The sequence below is a fragment of the Elgaria multicarinata genome, chromosome 12 (genome assembly GCF_023053635.1).
Source record: "Elgaria multicarinata webbii isolate HBS135686 ecotype San Diego chromosome 12, rElgMul1.1.pri, whole genome shotgun sequence".
In the NCBI taxonomy this organism is placed as follows: Eukaryota; Metazoa; Chordata; class Lepidosauria; order Squamata; family Anguidae; genus Elgaria; species Elgaria multicarinata.
The window spans coordinates 1625775-1645626 of NC_086182.1; the positions used below are offsets into that span (position 1 = coordinate 1625775).

Sequence of the window (19852 nt, forward strand, 5' to 3'; positions counted from 1 at the left end):
GCGGGGAAGCGCGCCGGGCCTCGGGTGGGGGTGGGGCGCTTGCCCGCGCGCGGCGATGGCGTCACGGGAGCGCTGGGGCTCGGCGTCAGGCTACGTGCCCTGCGTGCGGGCGTGGGAACCGGAAGCAGCTGGTCAGCGGGAGTCCGGCCGGGCCGTCGCTGGGTCTGGGCCGCAGAGCGGGGCCATGGCGAAGAGGAAGACCGAGCTCCCGGACAGGTCAGCGCCGCCCCGCCCCGCCCCGCCCCGCCCCGCCCGGCGGAGGGGCTCTGGCCGAGCTTGGCGTCGCAGGCGGAGCCGCCCATCCGCGAGGCGCTCTTCTCACCTGCTCGGGCCTTCGTCCGCGGGAGCCACGTAGAACCGCAGGCTGCGAGCCCGATGGCGACGTGCTTCGGACAAGAGCCGCAGCTGCGGGGGGCGGCGCGGGGAGCCCGGTGCTCGTGGCCCGAGGGGCGGGGGCGGGCGGAGAGCGCAGGCGGCGCCGTGCGGGGCCAGGCTCCCGGTGGCCTCGCAGCCGCCAGTCGGAGACTCCGCCGGGAAGCCCCCGATGCCACAAGCCGCGTCTGCTTCTTCAGCATCCCGAGGCTCCGCCTGTCTGTCCCGTCGGGTCATTTCAGGCGTCCTCCGGTCTCGTTTCCCCCGATACCCGCGTGGGAAGCCCGCAAGCCAGGCAGGCACGAGCTCAGTGGCGCCCTTCCCAGCAGCTTGTGCACAAGGCCCCCAACTGCCCCCTTTCACTGGGGGCACCGTACAGCCGTCGTGAACATTAACCATGGATCTAGCCTTATCCCCATGGATTTGTCTCACCCCTTCGGAAGGCCGTTCAAGTTGGTGGCCATCGTTACAATGTGTGTTACTGAATCATGTTAGCTTAACTCTGCGCTTCGCGACTTCCTTTTTTCGGTCCTGAATTTCCTACCATTCAGCTTCATGGAATGACTCCAGTCCAGGGTTCCAGGGTACTGAGAGAGCCACTTTCTCCACACCATCCATACACACCACTCTCATGCCTCCCTATATCTCCTTTCCCCCCTAAACATTGTAACCTTCCCTCACGTTGGAGTTGCTTGATCATTTTGGTTCCCCTCTTCTGTACCTTTTCCAGCTCTACAGTACCCTTTTTGAGGTGTAATGGCTGCCATAGGCATATCTTAGCATAAGCAAAGCCATGTTGGCACTGGAGGTGAACTGTTCATAAAAAAATCTTGCATGACTGCAGAAATTATTGTGGTCCGAATCAACTCCCTGTGAGTAGTTACGCGTGTTGACAAAAGAAACACTCCAGTGGGGGTTGGAAAGAAACTTTAGGAATAAGCGACTTTCCATCCTAGGGTAGGATGGCTCAGTTCTGTCTCATGTGGTCAGCAACCCATGAGGCAGGAAAACAACAGGAAGTAGAGGGAGGAGGCAGGAAAATCCCAGCAATCCCCTTTCACCTTGTTCAGGTACACATTAACTCTTTAGCTCCAGGTTCAGTGACCTGTAGCCCAAGTTCTGCTAACACCCCTTCTCGAGGGCCATAGGTCACTACACTAGTCCAAATGGGTCATTGCATCAGTCCTACGCCCATCAGGTGCCGCTGGTGCAGTAAGGGCTGGGTCAGCACATCCGCCACCATTTCCTTGGTTGGACAATATCTCAGTTCAATCATCTCTTGCTCCACCAGGTCTCTTACCAGGTGATGCTTCATGTCAATGTGCTTTGTCCGTGGTCTCAGCTTTTCACTCAGTGCCAGCTTTATGCACCCCTGATTGTCCTCATGTAGCTCCGTGGCTTGAGTGATCTCCAGCCCCATGTCAGTAAGTAATTGCCTGAGCCAAATCGCCTCCTGACATGTTCTGGCTGCCGCCACATATTCCGCCTCTGTGGAAGAGATGGCTACAACTGCCTGGTTTTTTACTGGCCCAACTAATGGCTCCACCATTGTATGTGAACAGGCTTCCTGATGTAGACTTATGGTCTGATTCATCGCCCACCCAGTCTGCATCCACAAACCCAATCAGTTCCATGGATGCACCTCTTGGCAGTTTTAGCTTTGCTTCATGGTTCCTTTCAGTAGCGCATCTGTTGCAATAAATAACAGCTTACCGATCGCATTTCAATACTGCTGGTTGTCTGGTAGCGGAACGTCATCATCTTGACCCTTCAGATGATCTGTGGTCATGGGAGTCTTGACCCCTTTTGCCTCTGCCATTCCAAATTCCAACAGCATCTCTTCAATCTTCTGTCATTGGTTAAGGAGAAAGCTCACGTTTTCCCCCTTCTCAACCTGTATGCTCAGATAGTGCGTTATTGGACCCAGATCTTTGATCTCAAAGTTCTGCCTCAACCCAAGCGTGATTTCTGTGCCATCACTTTCCTGCTCATAGCACAGGACTAGGTCGTCCACATACACTAACATGTATGTCCACCTGCCTCTCTTCTGCCTGGTGTAGAGGCAGGGGCCTGCCTTCTCTCTGGTGAAGCCTAGACCTACTAGAGCCCCCTTAATTTTCTCATTCCAGGTCCTGGCAGCCTGTTTAGGTCTGTAGATCATAGAATAGTAGAGTTGGAAGGGGCCTATATGGCCATTGAGTCCAACCCCCCACACAGAGGAGGGCCAGGATATCTTCTCAAACATCCCAGAGTGCAGGACACAGAATAACGGGCTCAAGTTACAGGAAGCCAGATTCCGGCTGGACATCAGGAAAAACTTCCTGACTGTTAGAGCAGTATGACAATGGAACCAGTTACCTAAGGAGGTTGTGGGCTCTCCCACACTAGAGGCATTCAAGAGGCAGCTAGGCAGCCATCTGCCAGGGATGCTTTAAGGTGGATTCCTGCATTGAGCCGGGCGTTGGACTCAATGCGAAAAGAAGGGAGAAACAGGTTCTCAAGATGCTAAACTTTTCTTAAATTGAAAAGAATAACGGGCTCAAGTTACAGGAAGCCAGATTCCGGCTGGACATCAGGAAAAACTTCCCAACTGTTAGAACAGTACGACAATGGAACTAGTTACCTAGGGAGGCTGTGGGCTCTCCCACACTAGAGGCCTTCAAGAGGCAGCTGGACAACCCTCTGTCAGGGATGCTTTAGGGTGGATTCCTGCATTGAGCAGGGGGTTGGACTCGATGGCTTTGTAGGCCCCTTCCAACTCTGCTATTCTATGATTCTATGAGTGTCACAGCCCTTGCTGCTTCCAACTCTACTATTCTATGATTCTATGATCCACTGGTTCCCCCCTTACCCACCCCATTTCCCCCCACATCTGTACAAGTGAGCTATGAACATGTTGTATGCCAGCTGTTAAAATAGCACTTCGTCATTCTGAACCTTATGAGTGTGTAGGGTGTGAGCTTCAATAAACTGTCCTGGTTATTTTTATTATTATTATTATTTATTTATATAGCACCATCAATGTACATGGTGCTGTACAGATAACACAGTAAATAGCAAGACCCTGCCGCATAGGCTTACAATCTAATAAGTTGTAGTAAACAATAAAGAGGGAAGGAGAATGCAAACAGGCAGAGGGAAGTGTAAACAGGCACCGGGTAGGGTGAAGCTAACAGTATAGAGTCAGAACAAACTCAATATTTGAAGGCTATAGGGAAAAGAAAAGTTTTTAGCTGAGTTTTAAAAGCAGTGATTGAGTTTGTAGTTCTCAAGTGTTCTGGAAGAGCGTTCCAGGCGTAAGGGGCAGCAGAAGAAAAAGGACAAAGCTGAGTAAGGGAAGTGGAGGTCCTTGGGCAGGCGAGAAGCATGGCATCAGAGGAGCGGAGAGCACGAGCGGGGCGATAGTGTGAGATGAGAGAGGAGAGATAGGCAGGAGCTAGACCGTGAAGAGCTTTGAAGGTCAGCAGGAGAAGTTTATATTGGATTCTGGAGTGAATTGGAAGCCAATGAAGAGATTTCAGAAGTGGAGTGACATGGTCAGAGCGGCGGGCCAAGAAGATGATCTTAGCGGCAGAGTGGTGGACAGAGACCAGCGGACTGATGTGAGACAAAGGAAGGCCAGAGAGAAGAAGGTTGCAGTAGTCCAACCGAGAGATAACCAGTGCGTGAACGAGAGTCTTGGCAGAAGAGACAGACAAAAATGGTCGAATCCTGGCAATATTATACAGGAAGAAACGACAGGATTTAGCTACTGCCTCGATGTGAGGAGTAAAGGAGAGCGAGGAGTCAAATATAAAGCCAAGACTACGAGCTTCATTGACCGGAGTAAGCGTGACATCGTTGACAGTAAGAGAGAATGAGAGGTGAGGAGAAGGTTTAGGAGGAAAAACAAGCAATTCAGTCTTTGCCATGTTAAGTTTCAAACGACGATGAAGCAGCCAGGCTGAGATATCTGAAAGACATGCCGAGATACGATCATGAATATCTGGAGAAAGTTCCGGAGATGAGAGATATAATTGTGTATCATCGGCATACAGGTGATATTGGAGGCCGTGAGATTGAATAAGCTTACCCAAGGGCAGCATATATAGAGAGAACAACAACGGGCCAAGCACCGAGCCTTGCGGAACCCGAACTGAAAGGGGAAAAGAGGAGGACGAGCTGCCGTTAGCCGACACGCTGAAAGAACGACCCTCTAGATAGGAGGCGAACCAGTTATAGACAGAGCCACAGAGTCCAAGGTCATGGAGGGAATCTAAGAGAAGATCGTGATCAACCGTGTCAAAGGCTGCGGTTAGATCAAGGAGAATAAGAACGGAATAATGGCCTTTAGACTTGGCAGTAAGAAGATCATTGGTGATCTTGGTAAGGGCTGTTTCAGTGGAATGCAAAGGACGGAAGCCAGATTGAAAGGGATCCAGAGCAGAGTTATTAGAGAGAAAGTCAAGACAACGAGAGTAGACCAGACGTTCCAGGATCTTTGAGACAAAGGGCAAGAGAGAGACAGGTCGGTAGTTAGACAGGGATAGTCGATCAAGAGTGGGTTTTTTGAGAATGGGAGAGACTGTAGCATGTTTGAAGGCAGAAGGAAATGAACCAGTAAACAGAGAAGAATTAATGATGTGAAGCAAGGACGGGAGGATAGTGGGGATAAGATTAATAAAGACGCGAGAGGGAATCGGATCACGGGAACAAGTGGAAGGCTTCGACGAGCGCAGTATTTTAGACAGTTCATCAGCTGAGACTGAAGGGAACGCCGAGAGAGTTGCAGGAGGAACTGACAGGTGAGGGACAGGAGCTGAAAGCGGAGCAGAGCTGGCTAGATCGGAGCGTATAGTTTGGATTTTAGCATTGAAGAAAGAGGCAAAGTCATTGGCAGACAGAGAGGCGGGGAGAGATGGTGGATTAGGCTTCAGAAGAGAATTGAAGGACGCGAAGAGCCGCTGAGGGTGCTTAGCATTTGACTGGATCAATGTTGAGTAGTGCTGCTGTTTGGCCAGTGAAATGGCAGAAGAGAAAGAGGAGAGAATCATCGCCATTCTTTCAATAATAGACATTTCTGGTGTCTCTATCTTCTATTTTCTGTGTCTGCTCCATGGTTTCCAGGACTTTCCTGGCTAAGAGTAGATCTTCAGCATGTTAAGATTATTGGATCCATAAACTTAATTCATGGCTGTCCTTCAGCCTATGAGGCCATGGGAGGCTCTGGTTCATAGAAACCCTCTCCACCTGTATCCCCTAATAGTGCTTTCCTCTTTGCTGTTCCATCCTAGTGGGCTTTTATACAGAAGCAGTAAACTGTACGATTTCTTTTCTAGATGGACCCATTACCTACCTCTTGGAAAAAGAATACCTGGAACACGCTTTATTGCTTTCAAAGTTCCTCTTAAGAAGGTAGGTAAGGTGCAATAGATGTAGTAGTTTAATTACTTTCATTGTGAAAGTTATGTTTTCTTATACTGATGCCACTTTGGGGCAAGGCTGGATGCTGTAATGTAAAATGATCAGTTGGTCTTGTTAGAAACAGTGCTAATCATGCCCATATCATACTGGTATTTCGATGCAGAATGGATGTCAGCCAATGTTAGTTTTGTATGGTATGTGGGTGTGACTGTGGGTGGGAGAGAGAAAGAGATGCATATATGAAAGGAAGGAATATGTGTGAGAGAAAGCAGTGCCTCTGGAACTTGATAGAGGCTACAGGCATGTAGCCAGAACTGTGCCATTACATGAAACGTTGGATTAGGAACGTAGGGAGCTGCCTTCTGCTGAGTCAGACCATTGGTCCACCTGGCCCACTATCGTCAGCACTAACTGGCAGCAACTCTCCAGAGTTTCAGGCAGGTTTTTTTCCAGCCCCACCTGGAAATACCAGGATTGAGCCTGGGGCCTTCTGCATGCACAGCATGTGCTCCACAACTGAGCTATAGTCCCAAGGGGTAAGAACCTTTGGTTTGGAGAAATTTTCCAGATCTGCTTGCATTATGCTATAATCCAGATTTCACAGCTTCTGTGTGAGGTTAGTGCAGGCTTCTCTAAGATGCTCTGTACTGCAGCTCTGAGAATGGTCAATAGTAATCAGCTGGGGCTGATGGGGGTTGAAGTCCGAAACGTATGGAAGGCACCAGGTTGGGGAAGGTTGAGTTAATATGGAGGGCAATTTTGTGTAACTTTGTATTCATGTGAGCCTAAACTAATTTCCCTGGCCTGGCCTTTTCCCTGTTGCAAGAGTGACTGCTTCAACTCATAAAGATGGCCAGCCTGCAGTTGTAAAAGGCAGAGCACTGGAAATCATGACCCTCATTATTTCTGGGTAGTTTTTGTCCACCTTTGTATGTGGCTGCAATAGAAACAGCTCTAACAGACTGTGTGGTACACTTGATTAATGCAGTTATGCTCTTCTTTGGATACTTAGAATAGTTGGTTGAAGAGCTTTAATTCCTTTTCAGAGTTTTGAATGGAGACTTGCCCCAAATGAACGTTTTTCTCCGTTAGACCTTATTAATCAAGTTAGAGAGCAGAAAGAAGAACTTGGCTTGATCATTGATTTAACGTACACCACCCGCTATTATGAGCCAGAGGTAAGTTTACTTTACCAGACTTGCCTTAAAGGGATAGCTGTTCTTAATGTGATCACTTGGCAGTGTTCTTAATAGGAAAGAACTACTTAGAATTAGGCTCTAGTTACTACATTGCTCAGGATTGTGGAGGAAGCTTTGAAGAAATCGATCCAGCTTTCCTTATGCAACAGCTGTAAGCAATACCATGTGCAGCGTTTAAAGCAGGACTTGTGTTTGAGGGCTCAGGTTGCACCTGGACATGACCACGTGCGGGTTTTCTGGTCAATGTGGGTAGAGCTGTTCCACTGATTTGCATTGTTCTGGAATTCCAGTACAATCCCTGCTCCATGTAGCATGATTAGAAACATCCTGCTGCCTGAAAGGAGGGGTGGGATGGGGATTATGTCATCTAATTTAGCCACTCCCTAGGGGTTTTTAAAGGGCAAGTCAGTCTTGGTTATATTTGTATGATGCAGTGTACTCTATTCATACAGGAGGAGTATGATGTGACTGAGCCAGCAGAGCTACAAGAGCATTCTATAGCACAGTCACTGCACTACAGGAGAACACGGTTGGCTTTAAGGTAGTGGGCAGTCTAGACACACGGAAGAAAGAGGGTACAATTCCTCCATAAAAAATATTGTAGGCCCTGGTAGCTGGCTGCTGGGCTTAAGCCTTCAATTAGACTAGGATGGGCAACGAGGATGATCAGGGGTCTGGAAACAAAGCCTTATGAGGAGAGACTGAAAGAACTGGGCATGTTTAGCCTGGAGAAGAGAAGATTAAGGAGAGACATGAGAGCACTCTTCAAATACTTAAAAGGTTGTCACACAGAGGAGGGCCAGGATTTCTTCTCAATCCTCCCAGAGTGCAGGACACAGAATTATGGGCTCAAGTGACAGGAAGCCAGATTCCGGCTGAACATCAGAATAAAATTCCTAACTGTTAGAGCAGTACGACAATGGAACCAGTTCCCTAGGGAGGTGGTGGGCTCTCCCACACTAGAGGCCTTCAAGAGGCAGCTGGACAACCATCTCTCAGATAGGCTTTAAGGTGGATTCCTGCATTGAGCAGGGGGTTGGACTTGATGGCCTTAGAGACCCCTTCCAACTCTGCTGTTCTATGATTCTATGCCAGTGAGGTAAACGGGCTTCTGTCCAGAGCCCCTTTGCTACACAGCTGTCTAGGAGGAAAGTGAAGCATGTGGGGGGCAAATAACACAATTGGCTTTTGATTTCCTCTGCAACTAAGCTTGAAAAGAGTCCTGTGGGTTTGTTTTGTTTCTGTTTATCTTTATTGTTCAAAGCCTTAGGCCACCACAATTCCATTTGAACAGAAATAATAGAATACCAAAAAAAAGTACAGGCCAATTTAAAAAATAATACACAAACAATAATTAAAATAGGGCATTAAAATCACATCTCCCCTCTAGAACAAAAGAAAAACACAGCCCGTCCCCATATATTAACTTATGCTGCCTGGCCCGTAATTTTCTAGCAAGTAGGACAGATTTTGCAACTTGGGTTGTCATATATACATCATTGCCTGCATTCAGTGTATAGATGCTATCCAGTAAAAGTCTATTTTACAAAAACCTGAGGATATGATGGAGAAATTTATACCTTGGGGATTCGTAGAGAGGGGGCAGCATAGTATTATTATTATTATTATTTTATTTATTTGTATCCCGCCTTTTGCCCAATGCTGGGCCTCAAGGTGGCCTTACAAAGTTTAAAATATACATTGGGGGGGGGAGGGAAACAAAACCATAAACAATCAAAAAATACACAACAAAATTATAAGACATTAACATAGATGGAGGGCTGGATTATTCTCCAAAGGCCTGCTGGAACAAAAAAGTTTTAGCCTGTGTTTTAAATAGTGTTCAATATCCTCAACTTCACTTGACTCACAAATGCAAAATCATTGATGAACCTCCTATTGTTATTCAAATAAGCAGAGGGAATATGCTGGAGTTGCAAAGCTGTGAATGATTTTCTTAGGGATCCACATTAAGAATTGTAAAATACTGTTCCAGACCGTTGTTTTATATAATGGATACCAATTAGAATACAACATTTGTGTGATAGAATATAGGTTCTACCACTGAGAATGTAGATGGATTCTTTCTTTGTACAACAGCTTAACTCTGTTGGAAGAGAAGGTAGGTAAAACTTCTGTACTAATCCCATAAGTATGTAGAGTGTATCTAACAGAATTTATCCAAGAGCTCCAGGCTTGTTTTGTTTGATAATTGTGCACATTTTTGCAGGACCTACCAGACACGTTACAGTACTGTAAGATTTTAACAGTTGGACATGAAGTACCAGATCATGATACAGTATTTAAATTCAAAAGTGCTGTGAAGAAATTCCTTATGGAAAACCAACATAATGGTGAGCATGATCTGATGCCTCAGAGTTGGTATTTTTAAAGACAGCATGCCAAATTTCAATTATTCTAGTTAATAGTATTTTTCCACAATGCTTTGACTGGTTGGCTGTTCATATACATAATGTAAACAGGCAGACTCCTATCCCAAGCCTAGGTAAAGCAGGGGTGACAGAAGGTGGATCCCCAGGTGTTTGGGGCTTCAATTTCCAGAGGTCTTTGCCATCGTGGCCAATGGTCAGGAATGCTGGGAATTGAAATCCAAAACGTTTGGAGATTTACTTTCTGCCCACCCCTGCTGTAAAGTTGGGTGTTGGGGAAAGATGGGATGGAGGGGAGGAATGGAAGAGCAGGGTAGCTCTTCTCTTCTTGGAACATGCCAATCCTTGGCTGGAAGCTAAGTTGCTGCTCTTAAATTATTGTAAACATTGAGATGCTCTTTGCCATCAACATGTGAGAATTCACTGTGCAGTATTTTGCTTTTCGGGAGTGTTGTGCTTGATTCCTGAGCTTGAAGACAGCAGAATGTTTTCTAAACGAGTCAATTCATGGCCATAAATACTACTTTCTCTACAAACAGTTATAGGGAAGGTCAGCTTTATTTGCACTTGTATAACAAGCAATTTGACAATTGAAATTTCCTGTGAAAATGAGCCTTTAAAAACATTTTATACTCCTTATTTTCCTAGACAAGCTTATTGGGGTTCACTGCACACATGGCTTGAATCGAACTGGTTACCTTGTTTGCAGGTAAGTTGCCCTTAGGATGCTGATCAAAAGTCTGGCTTGATAGGGTTAAATGAATAAATGGATGCCTGCCACATAAATGTCCCTGCTGAATGTAAAGTCAGTAACCTTCCTCTTAGATGAAAGTCTCCATTTGTGTATGTATTTATTTAAAATGAGTTTCCTGCAGACATTGGTCTTCACTTCGTGACTTGTGATCTAAAAGGGGATCGTAGCTCACCTGAAGTGGGTCATCCATCTTTTTCCTGTGGCTTTAATCTTTTTAAGAGGAGAAAGAAAGTAGAGGGCAAGAGATCCTATATCACAGGTTGGGATTTCAAGGTGGGTTCTGATTTGGGGAAAGTTGGAGGTTATCATTCTAGGCAACCAAGATTCTCCTGTCCATCACTTACTGAATTCTGTACTTCCAAGTAAAGCAGGCTGTTAAAGATCAGCGTTTAGTAGTTAGAACGTAAGCTTTGCTATATGCCCAATTTTTCTGTTCCATAGTGCAGAGTAGTAATCTCAGGGATATTAGTTATAGAAATATTTACAGGTAATACAGCCTGCTTTCTAAAAAAATATTCAAGTATGTTTGTCTTTTGCTAGTTTTTCTATAGCTAAATATGTTGTTATTGTGTTAAGGCCTGTCCAGTGGAATTTTAGGATGCTTTTAGTATGTTTTTTAGGAAGTTTTAACAATGTATACTGTGTTATGATTAATATTTTATGTATTTTATATTTGTTGTTGTTCCCCGCCTCGATCAGGATGGAGAGGCGGGTTAGAAATAATTTTTGTTGTTGTTGTTATTATTATTATTATTATTATTATTATTATTATTATTATTAAAGGTACCTAATTGATGTTGAAGGAATGGATCCGAACATGGCAATAGAATGTAAGTGATTCACCCTTATTTGCAGAGTTGGAGCATTTGATAGCTTTTTTCGAAAACTACCTGTGAACTTAAAGATGGAAATTGTTCAGCTTAATTCTGTTTTAAATGAGAGCTAAGATACCAACAGCTCTCCTCTTGCAATTGAGATATTATTAGGACACATAGAATTTGTATCACATTGATTTAAATATTTTATTTATTTATTTAAGGATTTTTATGCCGCCATTCAGCCAAAAAAGGCTCTCACGGCGGCTTACAAAAGTATTTCTTGACAGTCCCTGCCCACAGGCTTACAATCTAAAAGACATGACACAAAAGGAAAGGGGATTGGGAGGGAGGAGGAGGGGGGGGGGAAAGGAAAGCAAATTCAGGCACTACAATCTTAGTTGCAAAGTTCAGCAGTTACAGTTGACAGCAGGAGGGAGGGGTCTCTCAGCTGGAGCTGGATCCAGGCACGGTGGAGAGGTGCCTGGCTGCTGCTTCCTCCATAGATACTAGTACATTCTTTCCAAACTTGCCATAAGACCTTTCTTTTAATTTCTTGTTGCAAATGGAGCTTGTGCAATGCACCATTATAAACAAGACTTGAGAACTGAGTGAGCAAGCTGGGATGTAATCATTTATTTCAGCCATAAACTTGCTAGGTGGCCCTTATGCAAGCCACAATTCTCTCAGTGTGTGCATGCAGACACACCCACCCACCCTTTGTACAATATAGGAATCGTGCTGATACATTTTACACGAGGCACTGGTTAGGTCTGTTGTGCATCACCATCACTCCAAGTAAATCTAAAATGTTCTTTCTTAGTGTTCAATAGACACAGAGGGCATTCTATAGAGAGGAAAAACTATATTGCAGACCTTAAGAGAGGACCTGGAAAAAGGTAAGTAACTTTTGGGTACATTATTAGTTGTTTTGTTGCTTTGCTTAGATACTGGTGCATGAATTAGCTGGAGAAAAGGGTTCTGCTGTAATATCTGCCACTATTTTTTTCATCAGTTTAATGCATATAGTACTTATTCAGGAAAATAGTAGGACCAACAACTCAAACCCCTGCAGGTCCTGAGGTTGGGTCCTTTACATAGGTACCTTCTTGAGAGATCGATGTGCCTAAGGCATGGGTGGGAAATGGTTTAGCTCTCAGGGGACGGATTTCTCTCCAGCTCACTCCCCGGATGACGTCAGGGGGTAGACTCTCCCCCTGAAGCCCTGCCCCGTGACATCACAGCAGGGCTTTTCCACAGAGAGAGAGGCAGGAACCTTCGCTCCATGTCCCTCCCTGCACAGAGAAAAAGGCAGTCCCTCGGCGGAGTGGACTGTCTGCAGAACCATTGAGTATTGTGTCATGAGGCAGGCTTCGTTGATGTTCTCACACGCCTACAGAGTTGCGAGGTAAGAGCCGCAGAGACCCCTGCCGCTCTTGCCTGGCAGAGGTCTACAGGCATGTGTCAGCCATCCTGGGAAGCGTGTGGGGAGCCACCAATTGTGGCAGCACCTCAGTGGGGCACCACCATCAGCGCCTCCCCATGCGCTTCCCAGGTCTTGTGCTTTCCAGGACAGGCCCATCCCAGCCCTGGGTGAGGCCCTGAGAATGGGGAGGGCAGGACGCAAGCATCTCTCCTGGGGCAGTCAAGCTGCAGGGTATATCCTTGTGCCCCCCTCCTGTGCCCATTCACCACCACTATGGGGAGGGCGGGGCACAAGCATCTTGACAGCCTCAGGAGAGATGCTTGCCGTCATCCCCCCCCCCATCTCGTTGCCCCACCTAGGGACGGAACGTCCCATAAGAATCCCCCCTTTGTGCCAGGTTCCGAGTGGGGGGACCCGGCACAGAAGGGGATTCCCATGGGAACCAGTGCCGTTATTCATTGGGGAGGGCAGAGAGTGGGTGGGGGTGGGCATAGTCATCCCTGTGTTAATAGTCAACTCCATGAATGACTGTTATGATGTCATGTGGTGAGTACCCCCTAAATAGTCATCCATGGCTTTGACTGTGAACACATGGTTGACCATTGTGCCATCCGAACGCAGCCAGACTTTTATCTTCAGTCAGTGATACAAGATAAGAATGCAGTTTCTTCTCCTTGCACTACAGAGAGCCTTACCTTTCTCTACTGCTGGTAGAGGGGCGAGGCTTCCAACCTCCATGGGAGCAAAGCAGCCTGGATGGGGAATCTCCATAGACGGGAAGTTCTCCATCACTGGCATAAGCCCTCTTGTCTTGTGCCACAGAGAAGAACAGAACTCAAACTTGGCCCCAGAGGTTACAGCAGAGGAGATCGCTGTAGATAACTTGTGCAAATTATCTCGATCTGCAGAGGATGACAAAATAGATACATCTCTTCCCAGCTCCTTTGTCCCTAATTCGGCCATTCATTCATTTGTTATATTTCTGTACTGCCTCATAGCTGAAGAGCTCTGGGCAGTTCACAGAGGAAGTTGTCAAAGGAAAGGAGGGTCCCTCTCCCCCCCCCCTCTCTAATTCATGTACACACCTCTTAAAAACCTTCCTGATCCCAGTAGGACATAGGCCCCGAAATAGGAAAAGGAGTGATCTTTAATAAATGTGTCGAGTTCACTGTTTATTTATTTGTTTATTTATTTTTTGCATTTATATACCGCCCTATAGCGGAAGCCCTCTGGGCGTTTTACAAAAGTTAAAAACAGTAAACATTAAAACAAATATACAAAGTTTAAAAACATAAAAAGCATAAAAACACAGTATCCTTATAAACTGTTACAAAACCCTAAAAGTGAGAGGACTCAAAGCAGCCCAATGAGGACCCTGCATGCTCAGTGGCTGCTGTAGGCTGGGTGTTTGGCAGCAGGAGGAGGGAGCACAAATGAAATGAAATGAAATGAAATGTCCTAAAAAATGCCCAGGCTGACTGGAACATGGTGCTGGAATACTCCACACTGCAACATTGGATTGTAGGTCCCACTTGTAACCTAATTTCCAACTGAAACATATTGCTACTCCGTGGTTGCTCATTCTTGTTTACTCCTTGAAAGCAACCCTATTCCTAAACAATTTGTAATCTCTTAATTTTTCTCTGTCAAGGAATCAGCGTGTGCCTCTTTCAGGAGGCAGTTGGAGAAAAGGACACCTTGGCCCCACCCCGAACCCTGGTTTTGAAGCAGTTGAATATCATTCACAAAACTTCCAGCAGTTCCCAAGGTTTGTTTTTTCCCCCCTTCTAGACATCTAATATTATCATGGAAGCTTACGATTTTCCTGAAAATGAGAATCTGTCAGGGCAACATGGATGCCTGCAGGAAGGGACGGGGGGGACGGGACAGTTAACCCCTGGATGGACCACAATTCCCAATTTCTCAGCTTTCATTAGAAAAAGAAGTCTCCAGCCCTGGTAGAAACTGAGATACTAGGCAAAATGTTCAACCGCTATTCTGTCCATTCCTTTTTGTGAGAAACTGTCTTGTGCTCACTTTTTCATGTTTTTAGTCAGTGAATGCTGTCATAGCAGTAGTTAACATACCCACTTGATGGGTTCATAACAACACAACCACCCATATTCAAGGTTGAACTGTGGGTTGTTGTTGGTTTGCTAGCCTCGAACAAGCCATAGTTCACAACCCAACAACAAAACATGGATTCATTTTGTGGGTTGTTCTAATGAACTAATCCCTTGATCATCTTTCTGGTTCTTTCTCCATCTCTCAGAGTAAAGTAGGGCGACCTCACTACTGTTTAGACTTTAGGGGATCTGATTCATTTGTGGGGAGGGAGAGATTGAACCCTACTACAGCACGAGTGGGAGCCAATGGCTCACAGGCTGGATGTGGGCCCTGATTTCTCCTCCCAAGCCCTGCCCAGTTCCCTTGACCTTGCAGCCCTGGTTTCCCCACTGCTCAGCTGTTTCCTGATCAGCTGGGGTCAGGGTGGGGATGCAAGTGGATAGGTTTCAACCTCCCCTCCCCACTGCTCAGCTGAGAAGAGGCAGCATGGCTGCTGAGTCCCATTCATTACAGCATATTATTAATGCATCTCTCAGAGAGGGGAGTTTTCCATTATATTTAAAAGAAGCTGTAGTATGGCCACTTCTAAAAAAGCCCTCCCTGGACCTTGATAATTACAGACCAGTTTCTAGACCCATATCAAACCGGCTTCAGAGCAGGATATAGAGTTGAGACCGCTATGGTCACCTTAGTGGATGATCTACACCTGAGTGTTGACAGGGGGAGTGTGTCCCTGCTGGTACTGTTTGACCTCTCAGCAGCTTTCAATACCATTGAACATGGTATCCTTCTGGAACACCTGAGGGGATTGGGAATCGGGGGCACTGTGGTTCAGTGGTTCCGGTCCTACCTCTCGGGCAGGTTCCAGATGGTGATGCTTGGGGACAGCTGCTCCTCAAAAAAGGAGCTGCTGTGTGGCGTACCACAAGGTGCCATCCTTTCCCCAATGCTATTTAATATTTACATGAAACCGCTGGGAGAGATCCTCTGGAGGCATGGGGTGGCAGGGTGCTATCAGTATGCTGATGACACCCAAATATATTTCTCTATGCCTTCGACAACAGCGTCAGCTAAGGATAGCGTGTCTCCTCTGAATGAATGCTTGGAGGCAGTAATGGGCTGGATGAGGAAAAACAAACTGAAGCTGAATCCAGACAAAACAGAGGTGCTTGCTGTCAAGGGCTCTGACCTAGGTTTGGAGGTGTGTCAGCCAGTTCTGGATGGGGCTACACTTCCCCTGAAAGACTGTGTTCGCAATTTGGGGGTGCTCCTGGATCCGTCACTCCAAATGACAACCCAGATAGATGCGACGGCCAGGAGTGCCTACTATCAGCTTCGGCTGTTGCATCAACTGTCCCCTTTCCTAGAGTTGGAAGACCTAAAGACGGTTGTGCATGTATTGGTAACTTCGAGGGTCGGTTTCTGCAATGTGCTGTACATAGGGCTACCTTTGTGCCTAGTCCAGAAACTTCAACTAGTTCAAAATATGGCAGCCAGGTTGGTCACCGGTACACGTAGGGGCGACCACATCACACCAGTCTTAAAATCTCTTCACTGGCTGCCAATCAGTTTCCGGGCGAAGTATAAAGTGTTGGTTATCACCTTTAAAGCCCTACATGGTTTGGGTCCAGGCTACCTGCAGGATCGCCTTCTCCCGTACAATCCGCCCCGCACACTCAGGTCCTCTGGGAAGAATTTACTCCAGCCAACAAAAACAAGGCTGACAACTATTACCCAGAGGACCTTTTCTTCTGCCGCTCCCAGACTGTGGAATGGCTTGCCGAGAGAGATTCGTCAACAGTCTTCCAGAGTTTAAGAAAGCCATAAAGACTGATCTCTTCCGCCAGGCATACCCAGTTGAATTTTAAGTTGCCTTTTTTAATGGTGTGCTGCTTTTAATGATGCACTGATTTTAAACATTTGAATTAGTTTAATGTATGTTATGGTGTTTTTATTTGTGTTGTATCCCGCCTCGATTCAGGGGGAGAGGCGGGTAACAAATAAATGATGATGATGATGATGATGATGATGATGATGATGATGATGATGAGCTACCCATGGGGGAAGAGAGAGCTCTCCTTTTCTATGGGCAGCTTGCTGCATTTCCATAGGGAAGGCGTCTTCCTAGCCCTTAGCATAGAAGCCACGCAAGCTGCCTGTGGAGGAAGAAAGGAGTCAATGGGAGGCCTTTTCCAGGCTTACTTGCCACCCAGGGCCTGAGGGGCGGATTTTTGTGCATGCGTGTGTGTGTATGGTGGCACCAGCCATTGCTGGTATCCAGCCCCTGGCATTTTAGCCATAACGTACAGTGGCCCTCAGGCTGAGAAATGTTCCCCACCTTGTACTACAGCAGCCTTCCTCAACCTGGGGCGCTCCAGATGTGTTGGACTACAACTCCCGGATTGCCCCAGCCAGCTCTGCATTCTGGGAGATGCAGTCCAAGACATCTGGAGCGCCCCAGGTTGAGGAAGGCTGTACTACAGGGATGGTCCAAGACCGCACTCGAAGAACAGGTGGTTCTTCATTGGGCTTCAAGGACTTCTGAAAGAGAGTTTGCTTACAAACAGCGGCATGGCCGCTTGAGTCCCAGCAGTTCTTGTAACCTTTGCATTCTTTCTGTTTCAGGCACTTCTCTTCTAGGAGAGACGAGGGTAGTCATAAGCAACACAGGTAAACTGTTTGGAATTCCTGGAAACTTCTGAGCACGTTGTATATCCTCTGTTGTTGAGATGACACCTCTGGCTTAGGGCTGCTCATGTTCTGTAACAGCGTAACGTTCAAATTTCACCCTCAGAATAAATTATGTAAGCTAAATCTGAATATCTCAGCTTGATTTTGCATGACTGTGTTCCTGAGAGCCTGCCTTTTTGCAAAGAGCTGGGTGGAAGAGGAGAGAGAGAGAGAAGACATGGCATGAAGTGGTTCCTGGGGTGATATGTCCTGCCCACCCCTCCTTAAGCCATGGAGCCTCACTGGGCGTTGCCAGTCTTCTCTCTGCAGTGACAAGGACCGAGAACACATCATCATCATCATTATTATTATTATTATTATTATTATTATTATTATATTTATTTGTATCCTGCCTTTTGCCCAATACTGGGCCTCAAGGCGGTATTACAAAGTTTAAAACATACATTTTAAAACATAGGAAAAGAAATGTAAAAAAAAAAAAGGTTTAAAATACACAACAAAATTATAAGTCAGTAGGGGGAGAAAATAAAACAAAACAAACAAGGGGACAGGCCCTCACCTTGGAGTTGCCCCCTTTGGCGGTGACCCCACTGGTGGCGAACCCGCCCCAAAGGAGCCTGCTTCCTAAACTCCCAGTCCCAAAAAGTTGTTGCAGCTGGGAGTGAGATGGTTCTGTGCTGGGAGCCTGAGTCTGCTAGGAGGCAGTTGGAAGGTTCCGCAGACTAGGCAAACCCCCAAGGCAGGACAACAGCAGCTGCATACAGGGTGAAAGATGCAAAATTCTACTGATGTTCTGCTCATACGGTAAATCTCAGAATGCCCCAAATAGATGTAACTCTGCCTAAGTGCAACATGTCCATAATATTGTTATCTATCTCTATTATACTGACTGATAGAAATGCAAATTACTGCCAGTTATCTCTATTTGCTGCTGTTATTGCTGCCTCTTTCCTGGATAAAGTAGGCATCAAGTAGTGCACTGATCCCTGCTGCAGAAGGGTGTTGTCATGGGGAAACACATCTGACCTATGATGAGTAGCCCCTCTTAGCATCTTTTTCCTGGGCAGGGCAGTGGGAGCCATAGTAGTTTCATGCAACAAAAACAAGAGACTGGCACCTTGAAGACAAACAACTGAGTTTAACACCTGCCTATACCTGAATTCAGGCCTATAGCTGCCAGTAGTGCTGTTGTCTGCTTTAGAGCTGCTCCCATCTTTTCACCCAATTATACTGCAATGGGCTCAGCTGTTGGAATTTGTGCCACTAATCACAGAGGTTTAAGAAGCACATTGGAAGGTGCAGATTGCCGTATGGGTTGGAGTGTTACAGTGTCATTTGCTCTTCTGTACTATTTGCCTCTTCCCTGACATTTTGTGGCTTCTCTTTCAGAAAAGTGCATCATACCAGGAACCCAAATCTCATCACCTGTTATGACAAAGATCAGGCTGTTTACAATCCTCAATATGCCCCTACAGCCAACATCATTCAGCAAAGACCAAGTCACAGTGTCAGCCCTAACCATGGGCTGTTCTACTCACCTTACCAGCAACAGCTGCAAGAATATGAAGGACCATATTTTCAAATGCAAAATCTTCATTATCCGTTACAACAAGGAAGATACAAAATAGATGGAAGACCCCATCCTTATTGATGGAAACATAACAGGCAAGGAGAACATGATCACATACTAAGGACACAAAATCCATTCTTGGCTTGCTATTTATTCAGCAGAGGACAACCTGCTGACTACCTTACATGGTTGCTGTGTTGCCAGCATACTTCCCTGGATTGCCCATCAATGCTACAGATCACTGCTTATACCGTATTTCTTCGATTGTAAGAGGCCATCGATTCTAAGGCGCACACTAATTTCAGCACCACCAACAGGAGGAAAAAGCTTTGATTCGAAGAAAAAATAAATTTCTTTGAACATCTTTTATGAGTAGAATTTCTTAGAAATATCTTAGAAAGAGCTGGGTTTTGGGGCCACTGGGCTGGGAGGGACTTAGGGGTAAGCAGAAAACCAGGCGCGTACCCTCCCAGCTCCTCCTCTCGGCTCGCGGCTGCTGCAGGAACTTCCTCTTTTGGAGGCCTGCCTGCGCGAGGAGGAGAGAGACGACTGGAGCTGGAGCTGCCGCGTGAGAGCAGCTTCGGTGGAGCAGCACTTCTCTAGCCTCTGGGCACAGGTTTTTCCGCGGGCGTGAGGAGTTCCAGGCGGGACGCACGCTTCCCAGCGCGGCGGCTGTGGGGGGGGGACCCGGTGCTGGGGGGGGGGGTGAGCATCCTGACTCTTGAAGCCGCGTGTCTTCCCGGCACAGCTGACGAGGGCCGGAGCTGCACGGGGCGCGCTGTAGGCCCCAATCAGCCTGCAAAGCAATCTTAAAAAGCCCGGCTTGCTCAGCTTTGTAAAAGCAATAAAGCTAGAGAGAATGGATGTTTCAGACCCTTTTTTAATAGGATAGAGTCTTTTTGCATCTACCATATTGCTTCGATTCTTAGACGCCATCGATTCTAAGACGCACCCCATTTTTAGAGCTGTTTATTTAGGGGGGAAAGTGCGTCTTAGAATCGAAGAAATACGGTACTTCAGTTGATCTTTTAAGTTTGTTTGTTTTAGTACCTGCTGACAAACAAGATGTAGCCACCACTAGAATTCCTACTACAGTTGTTTATATGTTGACCTTAACATTTGTGTTAAATAAAGACTGCCTTCCCCTGCTACTGTTAAAGATGGA

General features: G+C 46.5%; 1 protein-coding gene across 2 annotated transcripts; it reads left to right on the plus strand.

Annotated features, from left to right (window-relative positions):
* The first annotated feature begins 114 nt into the window (after positions 1–114).
* Positions 115–19852, plus strand: DUSP11 (dual specificity phosphatase 11). 2 transcript variants are annotated; one of them, XM_063139207.1, is made up of 11 exons: positions 115–216; positions 5691–5766; positions 6822–6953; positions 9205–9328; positions 10013–10073; positions 10902–10948; positions 11757–11832; positions 14011–14127; positions 17052–17096; positions 18507–18554; positions 18662–18781. In XM_063139207.1, exons 1-11 carry the CDS (start codon positions 185–187, stop codon positions 18681–18683), a joined length of 780 nt encoding a protein of 259 aa, XP_062995277.1. In that variant the 5' UTR covers positions 115–184; the 3' UTR covers positions 18684–18781. The 2 variants fall into 2 exon arrangements, with proteins under 2 accessions (XP_062995277.1, XP_062995276.1); XM_063139206.1 differs by having other exon boundaries at positions 18507–19852.

Coding starts and splice junctions, on each gene's coding strand:
- DUSP11 (XM_063139206.1), top strand. CDS start 185: ATGGCGAAGAGGAAGACCGAGCTCCCGGACAG. Junction 217..5,690: donor AAGACCGAGCTCCCGGACAG/GTCAGCGCCGCC, acceptor TTTCTTTTCTAG/ATGGACCCATTACCTACCTC. Junction 10,074..10,901: donor ACTGGTTACCTTGTTTGCAG/GTAAGTTGCCCT, acceptor TTATTATTAAAG/GTACCTAATTGATGTTGAAG.